Source organism: Prosopis cineraria, unplaced genomic scaffold (assembly GCF_029017545.1).
Source record: "Prosopis cineraria cultivar Desert tree isolate PC_DT_omini unplaced genomic scaffold, ASM2901754v1 PC338, whole genome shotgun sequence".
NCBI classification, from domain to species: Eukaryota; Viridiplantae; Streptophyta; class Magnoliopsida; order Fabales; family Fabaceae; genus Prosopis; species Prosopis cineraria.
Window position 1 is genome coordinate 1,386 of NW_026555665.1, and position 15,873 is coordinate 17,258.

The 15,873-nt window shown below is 37.3% G+C and overlaps 3 protein-coding genes across 5 annotated transcripts; 2 read left to right on the forward strand and 1 right to left on the reverse strand.

Annotated features, from left to right (window-relative positions):
• The first annotated feature begins 2,683 nt into the window (after nt 1-2,683).
• On the forward strand, nt 2,684-7,760 carry LOC129296481 (uncharacterized). The gene is made up of 8 exons (XM_054935078.1): nt 2,684-3,367; nt 3,729-3,817; nt 3,905-4,056; nt 4,165-4,228; nt 6,006-6,141; nt 6,261-6,383; nt 6,626-6,888; nt 7,090-7,760. Exons 1-8 carry the CDS (start codon nt 3,205-3,207, stop codon nt 7,198-7,200), a joined length of 1,101 nt encoding a protein of 366 aa, XP_054791053.1. The 5' UTR covers nt 2,684-3,204; the 3' UTR covers nt 7,201-7,760.
• A 1,583-nt stretch (nt 7,761-9,343) lies between these two features.
• LOC129296484 (uncharacterized) lies at nt 9,344-12,131 on the forward strand. 3 transcript variants are annotated; one of them, XM_054935080.1, is made up of 3 exons: nt 9,344-10,921; nt 11,001-11,333; nt 11,446-12,131. In XM_054935080.1, exons 2-3 carry the CDS (start codon nt 11,160-11,162, stop codon nt 11,887-11,889), a joined length of 618 nt encoding a protein of 205 aa, XP_054791055.1. In that variant the 5' UTR covers nt 9,344-10,921; nt 11,001-11,159; the 3' UTR covers nt 11,890-12,131. The 3 variants fall into 3 exon arrangements, with proteins under 3 accessions (XP_054791055.1, XP_054791056.1, XP_054791057.1); XM_054935081.1 differs by having other exon boundaries at nt 9,344-9,886; nt 10,087-11,333; XM_054935082.1 differs by having other exon boundaries at nt 9,344-9,886; nt 10,575-11,333.
• Nucleotides 12,132-12,741: 610 nt separating this feature from the next.
• Nucleotides 12,742-15,733, reverse strand: LOC129296483 (26S proteasome non-ATPase regulatory subunit 14 homolog). The gene is made up of 6 exons (XM_054935079.1): nt 15,486-15,733; nt 15,063-15,240; nt 14,124-14,205; nt 13,829-14,005; nt 13,565-13,732; nt 12,742-13,170 (listed from the first exon to the last, which is right to left on the reverse strand). The coding sequence occupies exons 1-6, from the start codon at nt 15,616-15,618 to the stop codon at nt 12,979-12,981; spliced, it is 930 nt and encodes a 309-aa protein (XP_054791054.1). The 5' UTR covers nt 15,619-15,733; the 3' UTR covers nt 12,742-12,978.
• Between the last annotated feature and the right edge of the window lie 140 nt (nt 15,734-15,873).

The window sequence follows — 15,873 nt, forward strand, 5'->3', positions numbered from 1 at the left end:
ATAAATATTTAATTTAAATGGTTTATATTTACAGTGGAAGGAAAATGTAATAGAGAGAAACCTATCTCATACATTTCAAGGCACCCTTTGACCCGTCGAATTGCATTTCAAGTGAAAAGTTCTTCAAATTAAAAGACTGTAGAGCTTAAGTGAAAATGTTGAAAATCTTCAAATAAAAAGTTAACTCATTGATTACTTGAATAAGTACCATTATATGATATCATCATCCCTCCGAATGCAAGGGAACAGAAGACATTTAACAAATTGTTTACAGTAATTAACAAATTGAGTATAGTAAAATGGACTAATTGACCGTAATGTGAATATTATCTCTGATAGAATAATATCTGCACACAATAATACACCAATTGTTCACAAATAACTAACCAATTGTATGACTAATAAAAAAAAACAACCAATTACTCCCTCCGTTTCAATACATAAAATGTTTTCTATGAGCTTATTTTATTCTTAAATATAAGGAGTATTGTAACATTTTTGAGTAATTAGATAATTTTACACACCTGTCTTCAAAAAATAGGAGACATATTGATTACGTACTTTACCCACTACCACCATGATATTAATTGATATTATTATGAGAAAAATTTAAAAATTATTGTGATTTAATGGAATTTAAGATAATAATGAACTTTTATTAATATGCATGATTTGATTAAAAGCACCATAGGATATAACGTGCACAAGAAAGGAACATGTTGAATTGTAACTTCCTCACATGTCTTAAAGGCAATATACAATTAAGGGTGTGTTTGAATTTCAATTGATGAAAATTGATTATAAAAAAGCTTATTAACAAATGTGATAGTGCTTGGATAATATTTTTTTTTAAAATTATTTTTATAATTAAAAATGTTTGACTAACTTTTAAGAATCAATTATAAAAATTGGAGGAATAGGAAATATTCAAATGTTAAAATTGATTTTTAAGGGGGGAAAAGGTAATTTCTCCAAAATAGAGTTCTACAGACTTGAAATTGTTTAGATAAATTTTGCCAAAACTATAATTGTAATCACAGGACTAATTCTAAATGTTAAAATTTGATTTTCAGGGAGGAAAAAAATAACTTCTCCCAAAATAGAGTTTTATAGACTTAAAAATATTTAGATTAATTTTTGCAAAATTATAATTTTAATTCCAGAGCTAATTCCAAAAGGAAATCCACATAGACCCTCAAGCACCTAACCATTTTTGATGTGTTTCTTTTCGAGTTCAGGTCAATAGCAGCATAAAAAGTTTCCTTCTTGGAGCTTGTGAATGACCACACATTTGATGATCACGGAACAAGGTCTCAAAGACATGCATTAAATGTGTGGCGAAATGATGTTTGAATTTGCTAAAAAATATGCTCATGTTATTTAATGTCTGTATTTAATGTCTGACCACGTCTTGATTATCAAATAAATTATCTCTGATGGAATAACATTTATGCACGATAATATCCACTCATTCCTATGACTTCCTTTGAAACTCAATTGATGGATTAAAAAGCCTTGCCTCTTATCTCGGAACTTTGCCACCAAAAACAAAAAATTAGAGAAGTCTTGACTTTAAAGAAGCTTAAAAAATTAAAATAGGATCTATATTATAAAACTTTGCTTGAGAATCACAATGAAACTCAATTATCTTTAGGTTCGTGTCCTTCAGGACAAATATAAATGCAATAATGTTATCATTTCATAGTTTATAAAATCAATTCTTACTTTTACATATGGTCTAGTACTTATAAAGTTTGGGATCAGTTCATATCTCATGTGGGATGGAAGGTAGGAAGTGGCAATATAATATCTTTTTGGTATTACACATATACCCCCTTCTTAAATCCTTAGTCAAGTATGCGATACCTAATGCTAACTCTATTCTTTATGATAAAGTTATAGATTTTTGTTCTAGTGATGGCAACTGGAAGGTTGCTCAATTATACATATATCTTCACTTGAAAATCATCAATCTATCATTATTGTTCAACCTCCTCATCCTAATGTAGATGATGTTAGAAGCCTTCAAATGATGGCAGCTTCACAATCAAATATGCGTATAAGGCATTGATAATCTTTGCAGCATTAAAAACTTTGAAATTTAGTTTATGTCATACCCTAAAATAAAAGGTGACCGACATGGGTGCGAACCACTTCACACGTCCCCCATAAGCCTTAAGATAAAATTTATTTTATTTTACAAAAGAAAGAAAAAAAATAATAATCAAATTATATGAAAGTTATGATAATTTTAATACTAATTGTCATAAAAAGTTTTAACACTTTTGTAGAAATTTTGATAAAATATTTTCTGTAACTAGGATCTTTAAAAAATTCTACAACAGCAAAAGTTTAAAAATTATAGTATAAATTAGGAGCATAGTTCCTTCTAGCTACTAATCAATATACAAATTAAAATAAAGGTTATCAACATGTGGAGTAATAAATCTTTCTTTCAAAGTGAAATACATAAAGCTTAAATATTGACACCAACAAGTAATAATAATTTTATGAAATATTAAAAATAAATTTAACGGTTGAAATAGAAAGTAAAAAAAGTGAAGAGAAAAGAAAATGGAGAGAAGGCAAGACAAACAATGCCATTTGAAACAAATTCGAAAGAAGTGTTTATTCTGTTTTTTTTTTTTTTTTTTGGTTGGGTGCCAAAAGAAGTGGGATATTGACGGGAAGAAGAAGTTTTCGAGGAGTACTGGCGTACGGTAGCATTCGTCGGCGGAGACACGCCAAATCGCTAATCACAAGCGCACTTTAGCATCATGCCGTCAATGATGACGGAACCACCGAAATGATTGAGCGGAGCACCTAATCCCCAACAGCTATTGACAAAAAGCGCCACGTTAGCACAAGCACGATCCTGTGTTTCGTTAAAAAAAAAAAAATGCGATTAGGGAATCGCGATTACTATTTTGTTTTTGGGAACCACGATTACTAGATTCAATTAGAGGAGCTAACAGAGCAAGAATAATCACGCTACCGCTGCTTGGCCCGTCGGATAGTAAACACGAATCACAGATTGGCGGTGAAGTTGTCATTTTGAACCTGTCGTGATTCATCGATCTATTTGGAGTGAGCGCAATCTCAGATTGAAATCGTCAAATCACTGCCCTTTTCGAAGAAAGAGAAAGAAAGTGGGCGATGGTGGGATTGGGATGAGGATAAAGAAGAAGGGCAAGCGAGAGGGCTATGGCGAGAATTGAGTGGGGGCTTCAAGGAAGAGGGAAGTGGGTTTGCTCGTACAAGAAAACTGCTATCATAGTTTGCTTTTTCAACATTGCGGTTGCTCTCTACTTTCTTCGCACTCTTTATGCCTCTCTTTATATCTACTCGGGGAACGTTTCGCGAAGCAGTAAGTATCGACCTGAGGATTGGATTTGTTGGCTAAATATATATATATATATATATATATAAGGATCGGGTGGATTTTCTTCTTCTTTTTTCATGATAGAATTACTAGTGATTGTCGATGTTTTCTGTTCTCCTCCCTGTCTCCCATAACAGAATAAAGTATTGAAATAGGTTTCTCTGCTCGAAATATTGTGGGTATTTTGGATTTTTAATCTTTCATCCTTAAAACTGGCCTCTGCTTAGGTGGTTTCCGTAACTTAAAAACCCACTTCTGCTTTGTATTAACAGCGTGCTTTACTTTTTTGATACTAAAACTCCAAATCCTCTCATTCGATTTAATTTTGAATTTATCGTCTTTCCAGTTGTCCCGTATACTTCGGACCAGATTCGGAAAATGGAAGAATCAATCCAAATCCGTAAGGCATATAAACCCAGGAATTGGTTAAAATGGGTAAGAACCATCTATGCTTAGCTCGAGCTATCACTTCCTCGTGAATTGAACAGAAGTTAATCTATTATAAAACCGTTGTACCAAAAGGTTAAGGTACTGGAAGGGGAGTTATCAAGAGAAGAGAGGGGGTCTCAGTTGCCTCAGCATTTAAGACAGAAAATAATGGATGAGATATTGCTGACGCTGAGGAGCTTGAATTCTACTGCCACGAACACTACCCGGAATTTGCATGGAGCAAGGTGAGTCAATGCCTGTAATTTTACTAATGCGAATATAATATTCCTACCTTTCCGAACCTTGATAAGCGTTTTAGTAACTCAATTTTACTTCGATTGTTGGAATAACAGAATGTCAACAGCTATCTTATTTTTCCCGGCCAGATTCATTTGCCATGGGCGGGAAGGTGTAAAGGTTTATTATCAAGTGGTCATGTATCACTAGTGTAAATTTTGAGTCGAAAGAATAAGCTTATTGTTAAGAATTACATACTGAGTGTACCCATTTTGAAATTGGAAGAATTTGGCACTTTGGACTGGTGCTATAACTGATGCTCTTACTTTCGATGGATTGTCTTTATACTGAGATTGTTGGTATTTCAAAGATCAGACACTTCATAGCAAACACTTTTCTTTTGGAAGGAGCAGGGTTGGTTCGTTGTGTGGGAAGGAGAAGATTCAAGCGTGCGCCACATAGCTACTGCATGGACATATTAATCTTTTTCTTCCTTGCTAGCTTGCTTGTTAGATGCAAATTTTGTAATTCAAGAATTAAACTAGCTATGTCTCAGATCAAGCTTATTAGATGCAAATTTTGTGGAAGTCTCAGGTCAAGCTAATATAAGCAAAGATACTTGCTGCTAGGTTTTGCTTAGTGAGGAAATACTTTAGTAAGATATATTAGCAGCCTTTCTTTCTTCATTATAATTTGAACGCAAGCAGAGATTCTTTGATTTGCTTGAAAGTTATCCTTCAATCCTTTTGTGTTTTTTTGGGGGATCATTTGATTTAGTTTGAAACACATTCCTGGTATTTTTATCTAGTTGCATGTAAGGTGATAATTAACTGCATATTGCCATCGATGCCATGCAAGTTTTGGGTCTCTCTCTGCATGAAAGCTTTTAATTGTTACCTGTGTTTGAGAGATTTGAGGTCCTCTGGTGCCTGATCCTTGATCTTAAATGGATTTGTGGAAAATAAGACATAAGTTTGATAGTGGAGGCATGAAGAGTTCCCTATTCTTGTCTGCATTAACATTGCGTGAAGACGATACAAACAAGCCCGATTGCAAATGATTGTACCTTCCACTTGGCAAAAACTTGTTTACTTTTTCCTTTTTGAATCTCAGTTTTTCCCCAAATGTGTAAAGATTAGTAAGTAGTTATCATGCAAACCTGGATGCTTCATTCTGGTTGTGGTGATGGTATTGAGGGTTTAATGAGATGTGGATATGCACATGGTATGACTTATCCTGCGAGTTTTTTTTTGAAAAAAATTTCTGCTTGGACAGGCCATGGCTTATTGTAATCGGGTATGGTTGTGACACTTCAGCAAGCACTTCTTCTCCTCAGTCGTTGTCTTGTTTAGTTGGCAGATGAGGTTAAGGTTGAGTTGCTACATTTAGAATGTGAAACCTGGAGAGAGGAGAGTGGATGGTGAGGTTTGTCCTTCAACACGGGATACTTGAGTGTGCTGCTTTGAGTTTTTGGTTTTCTCCACGGGAAGATCTGGCTTTCACTCTGCTTGTTTGGCTTTCATCCTTGCTGAGTCACTGACTGATGCTATACTAGTTTTTGACTGTGCAGAGTAGCAATAAAGAATGAGTGATTTTAAGAACTGAGAAGTGAGGTGAAAAAAAAAAAAAAGCCAAATAGAGGAACTCTATATGGGAAATTGTCCTTGCGTCTGTATCTTGTTGTACCTGACCTTTATGTTGAGTCCAAACTTGAGAGGTAGTTATTCTTTGTAGAGCAGGCAACCATCTCATTGACGTGGTGGAGCGAATGTATTGTTTCTGGTGTTAGAATTTTTTTCCCCTGGAGAGCTGGGCATTCTAATCCAACATTTTCTTTGAATTATTCATAGCTGTTTTAATTTAGAATTCTGGATACAAATTCAGTTATGTTATATAAATGTTAAATTGCTAAAATTTGGCAGATTCTTTGCTTATGTATTTTTGACATTGATTCTCTCTCTTTCTCCTTTTGGTGATATTACTTCTAAACAATACAGAAGCAGTTGAAAGTTGGCGTGAGGAAAAACTGAAGGAAGCTAAGTTGGCTCTTGTGCAATCGACTTCTAACTCAACCGTTGCTCGTAAAGAGGCAGGTATGACCATGAGTAGTTTTGTTTTCCTATTGTTTCTGTGATGGTCTAGTTGGTTGTGTTATGCTTTTGAATCCTTTACTTGTCTTTTCATGTTACTAGTAACTATTGCAACTTCTTAGGGATGCTAGTAAGAGCTCTGGAGTCTGATTGGCTTGCGCTTTCTGAAGAAATTGGCCTCTGGATGCCTGGTGTAGTTGCTAATGAGGAACATGATGATAAACCTGAGGGTGAAGTAGATTTTGGTAATATAATCTTCTCGTGTTCATTTTTCCCCCTCTAAATCTTAATGTAATGTCACCTGAGTACCCTGTCTGATACAGGAAAATGAAGCTGCAATACATGTTCTGTTGAAAATTTGGCACTAGATTGGTTTGCTGGCTGGGGAAACATGCATACTAATCCTAGATTTGGGTGCTAGAAATGTGCATATATTTTATGACGCAAAAATTTCTTCTTTTTATTTACTGAGCATGCTTTCTTTCAGAGGAGGAAATTCTTCCTGGCAGGCCCATGCCTCCGGAGTGCCATCCTGAACTTCACACAGATTATGATGGTGTGGCAGTAAGATGGGGTCTTACCCATCACAAAGATAGTGCAGCTGATTGCTGTCAGGCTTGCTTGGACCAAGCAAGAAATGCCAAAGAAGGTGAACGGAAATGTAATATTTGGGTTTATTGCCCATCTGAGTTTGGTTGTCATTCTCCAGATATCTATCAGCACAAACATCAAGAGTGCTGGCTGAAATATGTGAGTTCTACCTGATGATTCGCTAAATTTCCTCTTCTCTACATATTTGCAATGACCTGATTTTTTTTTTATTCTATCTCAGTAAATTTTCTTGGACTTTACAAATGTAACTACTGGTTTGGCCTACTTACATTCTTCCTGATCATGTTCCTTCTTGTTTTCCCTCTGTCTAATATAGTCTTCCTGATGATCTGATGCCAGGCTGAGAAGCCACGACTAAATTTTAAGTATAAGTATCCTGAATCATATCGAAACTCCCACCCATCTGCACCAGTGATTGTTCCATGGGCCTCTGGAGTGGTTGGGGCATGAGTTGATTAACCAACACTGAAGTTATTATGATCAACTGGAGTCACTCTGTGGGTACAAGCACAGAAAGCTATCAGGCAAAGCCTTTGTCATGTATGCCTCCCATCACACTTCTGTTCTCCATCGCGTTCTTTGTTAAAGAAATGAAATAGGATACATTCTTTCTGTCTCTTTCACTGTTACTATATATATATTTTGGGGTTTTTTTTGGGGGGGGGGATGGTGGGGGAATCATTGAGACATGGATGGTCATTTAGGATTAGACACGATTTTTGACAGGCACGGAGGCAAGGTGACTTGACAGAGTTGTTCTGTTGTGAACTGCCTGATAATATTATTCAATTTGTCTTCGGGATGCAGAACCCTACTCTTGATGTAACTCTTGATGGCGATGTTGATAGAGAACTTAGGATGGGAATATATGGTACACCAACTAAGCTAGGTGCACCAGGACAGTGAGTATTCATATCTAGTGAACTCCACCTTTTTGAGTTTTGACACATTTTTCATCGGTTTGGTGCAACTCTCTTGAGCAGGCATTAGAATGAATCATGTTATTGGTATCTCCGTTCTCTTGGTCCTTCTCATCTGTGTTTTACCTACCATCAGTTTTCCATGAATTCTGCTTTCTCTTTTAAAATATCGCACCGAACTAAAAATTATGTAATCCATTTAATTATAGCGAGCAGACTTATGGTCATCTGCTTCTCCGAAGCATATAGGTGAAGCGCACCGAACTAAAAATTATGTAATCCATTTAATTATAGCGAGCAGACTTAGTCATCCGCGTCTCCGAAGCATATAGTTGAGGGAGAATTTTGATATTACAGTCTTATATAGAGCAGACTTATGTCTCGTCTAAGATCGATCCTCAAAGGAGCAAGGACTTGTGCCAATTCTTTGTTCTTGGCACCCATCGGCCCGTGCCTGAGTTCTAGTCTGATCTGACAAAATCATAACAGTTTGGGAACATGCCAGGGTTTAATTATGAACACAAAATGAAAAATTAGCCGTACTTGTTTAATATCATAAAATGTTACAGAGGGCAGTTGTTGGAATTCATGGGTAATGATCATTCCAGGGTTTTATTTTACCAATTTTCATACAAGGCAAAAATGTTGACTTGACTGAAATTACCCCTTTCTGAAAGTAACATACGAAGGTTGGTCAAACGGAGAAAGTAACATACGAAGAATTTGTTTTTTTAAAAAAAAAAGAAGCTCTGGAACTATATTTTAATTTGATATCTACATTATAATAGTTATGAAGCACTGAAAATATAAGTTATTATTAATACTAATTGAATAATTCTAACATAAAAAGTTGCAGTTTTTTACTGTTTAAGATGCTGCACTTCTTTTTTGTAAATAACATTTAAAGAACATTTAAACAAATTATTCAGTCTATTAATTAATCTCGTTTAAAAAATTATGTTTAACAGGTCATGTCGTAAGAGATAATGCACATTTAGTGCATCCACGAATGGGTGAAAAATAAAGATGGAGTTGGATTTCTCACCTGCAAAGGAGAGGGGAGAAGAGAATAATGTAAATTTGAACTGTTAAATTAAATTTAAAAAATTAAATTTGATGATTTTTAAAAATACAGATTTAGAGAGACATAAAAAAAGAAAAACAAAAACAAAGGAGATCCAATAAAGATGACATACAAACGTACAGGAACATTTGGCCATTCATAATGTGCGAGAATTTATTTTTCTTTTTAGTTTTTTAATAAAACCAACACGAGAGACCTGGCTCTGTGTTGATAGTTTTACTGTTGGGTTCTTGCATTCTGTGGTGGAGCTTGTGAAGGACCATACGTGTATGGTGTGATCCGCAAGGCCAATATCCAGAAGTTGATTCACTCCATCTGTGCGACTGGGATTCACGGCTTTAAGCGGATGCGGTATGGTTGTTTCTGGACTTCCAAGGATTAAACAAGAATCATTAACTTGTATTTTCAAATGTCTCGTTTCTTCATCTTTCTCCTGCTTCATACTCCGACTGATTTTGTAGATGGTAATTTGGGGCCATTTTATTGTTCACCATTTGGTGAGCCCACCATGATAATTTGACGGAATTGTGCAATCTGAAAGCTGAGTTCGGAAATCTTGATTGGGCGGGGGTTTTGGGATCTGCAGTATAGCTCATAATTTTTATCGATCGATCGGATTGTTTTGAACATACGACTTGAATTTCACATTCCTAGCGCGTGATATGGGTTCCGGAGAAGGTAAGCCCCATTGGAGCGTATATGATGGCGTGAAGATCATAATCGCGGCGACACCTGAGGCTCTGATGGCAGAGATCGATTCGGCTATTTCCAATCTTGAGCATGCTCGTGCCACATCTCTTCTCGAATCTTCCTCTTCCTATTTCCCGAACCAGAGTTCTGGTGCTTATTTGATGGCTCAATATGATGCCCGCGAGGCTGACGAAGCTTACAAAGCAGGGTGTGCTGCCTTGGCTGCTGGCAAGCTTGATGAGGCTCTCCATTCTTTGAACATTTCTCTTTCCAAATGCCCACCTGATAAGACCTCGGCCGTTGCTAAGCTACAGTCTTTGATTTCTCTTACGTCTCAGCAACTTCAAAGATCTGCCAACTGAACCATTGAAGCTTCTGTTGTCAAAACCTGTTCCTATTTTCCCTTCAAGAACTATGCTTTGTGGTCAGACGCATGCGTCCGGTGAGTTTTTCCCGATAAGTTAATCTGTTGGAATAAAATAGCAATTGCGGGATTATTTTAGAGCTCTTCATTTCCACCGAAGTACTGGACTTGTTTACAACTTGCAAGGGCTATAGCACTTAGGTTCATTATTGAAAATTTTCAGATTTAATCCAGATCCTCGGTTCTGCCCAGACTAAGGTTTTATAAATGGTTTTTAGGATTATCCTCTCATGTTGGCTCTGGCAATATTTTCATCACCAAACAGAACAGAGCGGCACTTCAGCAACTAAAATGGGGATGCACACCTATTTTTATGAACCTTAAATAGGTTCATTAGATAGATCATGAAAATCATGATAACAGAATTTACACTATAACTACAGGATCTCGTTCATTCAACTGTTAATACTCTTTGTACGTCAATTTGTCTGTCATGTGCAACTGAGCATAGGCAATTTGACCTCTCAAGTTTGCTATGAAATTAGGCAAGCAACTGTGCCTGATATAAGATCAATTTTCAATGTCTAGTTATAAGCTTCTGCCCTTGCAAACGTCTTATTTGATCTGTTATGAGAAGTTATTAATGTTTGTTACTCTTTATGATAATGACATGATTGTTATATTAACTGCTACTTTAACCTTGTCTTTGAATATTAATTACGGATGTTGTTGGGATTTTCCTACAATTAAACTGTGGAGCTTCAAGGAGACGTACAAGAATAGATTTGGAACAAGCATTACACGTGGACCCTTCTGGAAAAGTTTCCGTCTTGTCTAGCGTCCAGAGTCCAGACATCTTTGCTTGGGTAACTTGACATAATCCCCTGAAATCATGCGAGTCCATATCTATAATAAGATGGGAAAAAAGATTTTGCCGACGCCGTTGTTTTTTCAATAGTAACTTTCAATTGGAGACAACCAATTTAAGCAAATTAATGAAACAGCAGCATTGGTTGGGTGGTACGTCTTTTGAACCATGACTTTAGCTTAAAGTGTATCTCTGGATAAGTTCCCCAATTCGCACACGGATACAAGCACCATCAAGGCAGTCAAGTATGCAATAAAATCCCCATTGAAATTTATTGCAATTAGTTGGGATGTCTAGGCCTTTTGACTTGTCTTTACCTTGAAGGACGGAAAGTGTCAGTGATATCACTATATCAGGGCGCTGCGAGGCCACTATCAAAAAAGCAGGTCAATTAAAACATCAGCATATGCGTGAATATGCAGGTATTAATAGTTACCGTATATATTCTCATGTTCTGACAAATCAATCAGCAAAACTGGAACCATGGGCGTGTTCTACCATGAAGAGCCTCCAAACCATACTGCTACTAAGAGATACAATTGTCTTGCCGCAACATTGAAGGAAGCATTTTCCCATTGCCGTACTTCCCGTGGGCGGCTTTCAACTGCAAGCCTCGATGAGGAGTGCCCAAACAGCGATTTTGATGAGGAACAGGAAGTACGCTTACCTCACTGATCATCCTTGATATATATTTCATCTTTTCCTTGAAAATTTCCCCCTGACGTGAATTCCATGATTTTATTTTATTTTTTCCCTCCGTGTTTTTCAGGTGGTTGTCTCAGCGGTTAAAAGTAGAGCCATGGAGAGACAAAAGCACAAGCCAAGTGTCGCGAGAGACAACTTTTCCTGGGTTTACTCTCCTGAGACAAGAGAACTGTATATCACTCAGATGGTGGCGCTACATGAAAGGGAAGACGTCGACGATGATGAAAAGGAAGAGTTTTTGTCGGTTAAAAGTTGTTTCTCATGTCACTCAAGTCGTTTGAGCGGAGAACCGTTTTATTCTGTGAAGACAAACTTCTCGCCGTGTTCAAGCTTGAACGACCTTGATTTCTCTGAATATTGGAGGCGCTCCATTATTCAAGAACTCTGTCACTGCGAGGGGTGGCCATTTGGTCTCTGCCGGAAAGCCGTGTTGCTACCACCCCTGCCCAAGTCACCTTCAGAGTCATGGCTGTGGCGTAGAAAGCAGCAGAGTACAAAAGATGCCTAAAGTTATTTAGCTTCTGTTGAAGTCAACCACAGTTTATGTTTCGTATCCGTATAAGAAATAAATTCTGATGTAACTCGTAAGACGAGACGAGAAATGTACGAGTGCGTGAGAGTCATTCCCAGAGTAGAGGATGAATTATGATGCATAATGCATAATGCCCGGCATAAAAGACGACGAATGGAAATGTGCATAAAAACATATTTTTATTTTGTTTAAAAATAATAAAAAACAAATTTCATAAACTGTCAAGTTACAACTAGGGCGTTTGCAATGCCTTAGCTGCCGTTGCTGGGACGCAAGGTCGAGCTGATGGACGGGAAACCGGGGTTCATAGAGAAAAGTATTATGTATAGTGGAAGCCAGGTCACAGGGCAGTCCAAGCATAGACAAACTGCTAGAAGCTGCTCGGAACGGTGAAGAAGCTAGACAGAAAACCTTTAGTTGCATCTCATCTGGTAGGGAGAACTGAACCAGGAAAGACGTGAGCGGATACTCGGATTGATTCACGTTCCGATTGGCTATAGCATTTTTGAGCTTGCAATAGGCCAAGGATATGTTTGCATTTTGGAATTGCCGTGCAGGAACTGCAGAATATCATAGAAGTCTATGTTTACGTACCTTTAAAAAGTCCAATTCGAACAAAATTTCTTGAACTGGAATCACCAACAAAGCTGCGGAGACTGAAAATCTCCTTCAAATTATTTTACAGCAACAATAAGGCGCAGAACTTCGCAATTTCTCTATCAGTCAATTAACACTTACTGGCAAACAAACGCTGGACTATTCATTTTAATCAGCTATGTTTGATCGGAAATCTGTTTTCTTCTTAGTTCTTATTCAACACAAATTCAATTAAGTCCACAATCACATAGGAGTATAGGACTAATAAATATTGAAACGATCATTATCCCCAAACAATATGCAACCCACCGCTCCAGCTGAAACGCTCACATTATGAGGTAGAAAAGGTTAATCAACATCAGTTTCCGCTGACAAACAAGAAAGTGCTCTTCTTTTTTGGGTAAACATGAGTGCTCTGAGTAATTGAGTGCTAGACATATAATCAATAACTCCATGATGACACTGACTCTAAAACACAACTGTGTCAAGCATCATTCCCAAAGTCTGAACTATGTTTGAAGACATCAAATTGGAAACATGCTCTTCGAGATGTTTTTTGGCATCTTGCCTACCCACGTTGGCAATTGCAAGCTTCTCTGGTGGCAACTCATCCTCCTCCTGCACGGCTTTATTGTACTTGATGGCTAAGTTCAGCATCTCCTGAAATAAATCAGAGATACGCAATCAATAAAGAGAACCATTTATATCAACATGAAGAATTGCTTAAATAACAGGCCACTCATTCTATAGGAGTTGAATAATTGATCCCACAGAATGCTTTAGGCGTTTAACATCTGTTATAATTAAAAATATGCGTTTGATGAAAAAAAAAATTATAAAAAAATGTCGTCATCAGGAGCTGAATAATTGATCCCACAGAGTGCTTTAGGCCTTTAACATCTCCTATAATTAAAAATACGCGTTTGACCAAAAAAAAAAAAATCTACATATGTCCTCATCCCATATGGGTGAGAGGAACAAATTGGAGCGTAAAGAATTAAAAAAATGAGGTACATTTATTTCCGTTTCATGATTAAAAAAAAAATTATCTTACCTGAACAGTCTGTTCATTGGTTTTGGAATGAGCATCAAAACGCCTCAGCGTCAAACCATCAGTCCATTTCTTCTTGTGAAGGTTTAGTAACATCTTCTCTTCGAGCTCATTCTTCCTATAATTAATGGCTATGGAGTAATAGTGTCGATTCAAACCATGGATAAGAGCCTATAAAGGGGGCAAGAATAAGATATCAAAATCAGAATCAAAGACAGAAAATTGTGGAGAAGTTTCACAACTGAAAGATATTCGCTGAACGCTCACTTGAATAGATGGCTTATTCAAATGCCCTAGGTTAGATGTTGTCTGCCTTGGTTCCTGACCCAACATCATAGTTTGTGGATTAATCAGCCGAAATGCATCAATTACAACCTTGCCTTTAACACTCTGAATAGGATCCACCACCACGGCCACAGCACGTTGATTTAAAGCCTCAAAACTCTGTATTATACAAAGCATATAGTCAATTTATGCATCAAACCTTTGAATAATTTTTTGACATTATTTTCCCCTTCCTGGTTTGTAACAAAGGAAGTACAAGACAAAGACAAGATGTAACCTGTTGTGTATTAATGTCCACTCCGGAAAGCCAACAACCAAACCCAGGATGTGAATGATACCATCCCACAACCATCTCTGGTCTGAAACACCAAGACAAAGATTTATCAAAACCCATATAATCAACAGTGCAATATGATAGGTCACCAACTATAAAGTTCTATTCTTGGAAGCATAAGTGGGCTGTTATTGGAAATGAGCAGTAGGCTTACCTAGCTGCTGGATAACAGAAGCGGGCACTGGAATAAGTTAGATAGAAGACACAATGGGTGGAATGCAATAAAGGAGGGAAGGGAGAGGTGAGTATCAGAAACGGTACCAGCTTGAGCAGCTGAGGAGGGTTTCTTTTTCCTTCCTTTCAGAAGAATTCAGTAGCAGTAGCAAAAGAGGTTAAGTCTGAGTTGCAGGTGCAGCAAGGCAAGGAGTAAGAAAGCACGCGTGATTTTAAACTTAATTGCTTCAAATAAGGATGTTTTTCTCATAATTGTTTCGCATCTAATTTTTTTTTTAAACAAAAGTAATTAATTGAAACAAGATGGAAAATGCAGCAACTACATAAACAGCTTAACTTCCATGATGTTAACTCTTAGTCACAATCTCATTCCATATCCTAAGAGGATCAAGTCAACCACCCTAGCATTCTATAATAAGGGCTTTTATACTAAGTAATATTTACCATTGTCTGTTAAAGATGATAAAAGGAACCCTATTTATACTAAATGACTAGATTCTCGTTAATTACGATGCTTGCACGCCCACAAGTAGGGCGTCTACATCATATAATCTTTTGTATACTGAAAAATTTTGGCTACGAAAGGAAGTTACCGCAAATACACAAAAAAGCACTCAAGCGCAAGGGACTTCCAAGTTAAAGGATTCAAGATAGAAACATTCGTATTTCAACAACGATAAGAAGCAAATCAAAGGAAAACGATAATACCTTCCAGTCTGTTTCAGCATATCAAGCATGTTAGTCTGAAAAACATGATCGACGGCTTCAACACTAACACCAGTACCACTTTGTGGCATCGCAAAGACATCTACAACGCGGACGGTGTACTCATCCACAAACTCCCCCAGCATCAAACCCATAACTTCCATGGGAACACCGGCTCTTCCTATAAATCACATCAACTTTCTCAGAAAAAAGGTAAATCATGAACAAAACCAGTGCTTTATGATATTTCAGACAAGGGTTCTAAATCGCTGACTGCATAAGCAGAAAGGGAAGGGGTAATCCCAGAACCCTAACCACTCCTGGAATGTAAATTTATCCCTGCTCAAAACTCAAGATTCCTCGAATTCTGCTAGGTTGTACAGTCATGAGATTCAAAAGACGGAAAGGCATGCAAAGAAAACTAACCGTGTTTGAGCATTTTGAGAAGGGCCAGCGAGGAAATATAAACCTGCTCAGAGGAATCAAGTGTCGGCGAGTCAGGAGGTGGGTGCCCCAGTGCACCTCCAGCACCTGCAAACATCCTCTGTAGCCTCTCCATACCCGATATCTCTCACTTTCCCCTCAAATCTGGGAGATAGCCTCTAGTTTCTTTTCAGGCAAGATTTCCTCGACAATACTTCAACTGCAACTGCGCTCTGCTTTTGAACGAACAGAGAATTAGAAACACCAGCTTTATATTGTTCTGTTGGGCCTAGTTTGTTTCATAAATCTGGCCCATTTGTTTTCAAAGCATAACCTTAATTGGATGTAGGCCAACAGAACTGAAGTACCGAACACGTTCCTCCTTAATCTG

What these genes read in the sequence shown, in the direction of transcription:
- LOC129296484 (XM_054935080.1), top strand. Translation starts at nt 11,160, where the DNA reads ATGGGCGTGTTCTACCATGAAGAGCCTCCAAACCATACTGCTACTAAG. An exon ending in ATTTTGATGAGGAACAGGAA is followed by an intron (nt 11,334 to 11,445) that starts GTACGCTTACCT and finishes CGTGTTTTTCAG; the next exon opens with GTGGTTGTCTCAGCGGTTAA.
- LOC129296483 (XM_054935079.1), bottom strand. Translation starts at nt 15,618, where the DNA reads ATGGAGAGGCTACAGAGGATGTTTGCAGGTGCTGGAGGTGCACTGGGG. An exon ending in TCTCAAAATGCTCAAACACG is followed by an intron (nt 15,241 to 15,485) that starts GTTAGTTTTCTT and finishes TGTGATTTATAG; the next exon opens with GAAGAGCCGGTGTTCCCATG. An exon ending in TGAATAAGCCATCTATTCAA is followed by an intron (nt 13,733 to 13,828) that starts GTGAGCGTTCAG and finishes CCCCCTTTATAG; the next exon opens with GCTCTTATCCATGGTTTGAA.
- LOC129296481 (XM_054935078.1), top strand. Translation starts at nt 3,205, where the DNA reads ATGGCGAGAATTGAGTGGGGGCTTCAAGGAAGAGGGAAGTGGGTTTGC. An exon ending in GGGGAACGTTTCGCGAAGCA is followed by an intron (nt 3,368 to 3,728) that starts GTAAGTATCGAC and finishes TCGTCTTTCCAG; the next exon opens with TTGTCCCGTATACTTCGGAC. An exon ending in CGTTGCTCGTAAAGAGGCAG is followed by an intron (nt 6,142 to 6,260) that starts GTATGACCATGA and finishes GCAACTTCTTAG; the next exon opens with GGATGCTAGTAAGAGCTCTG.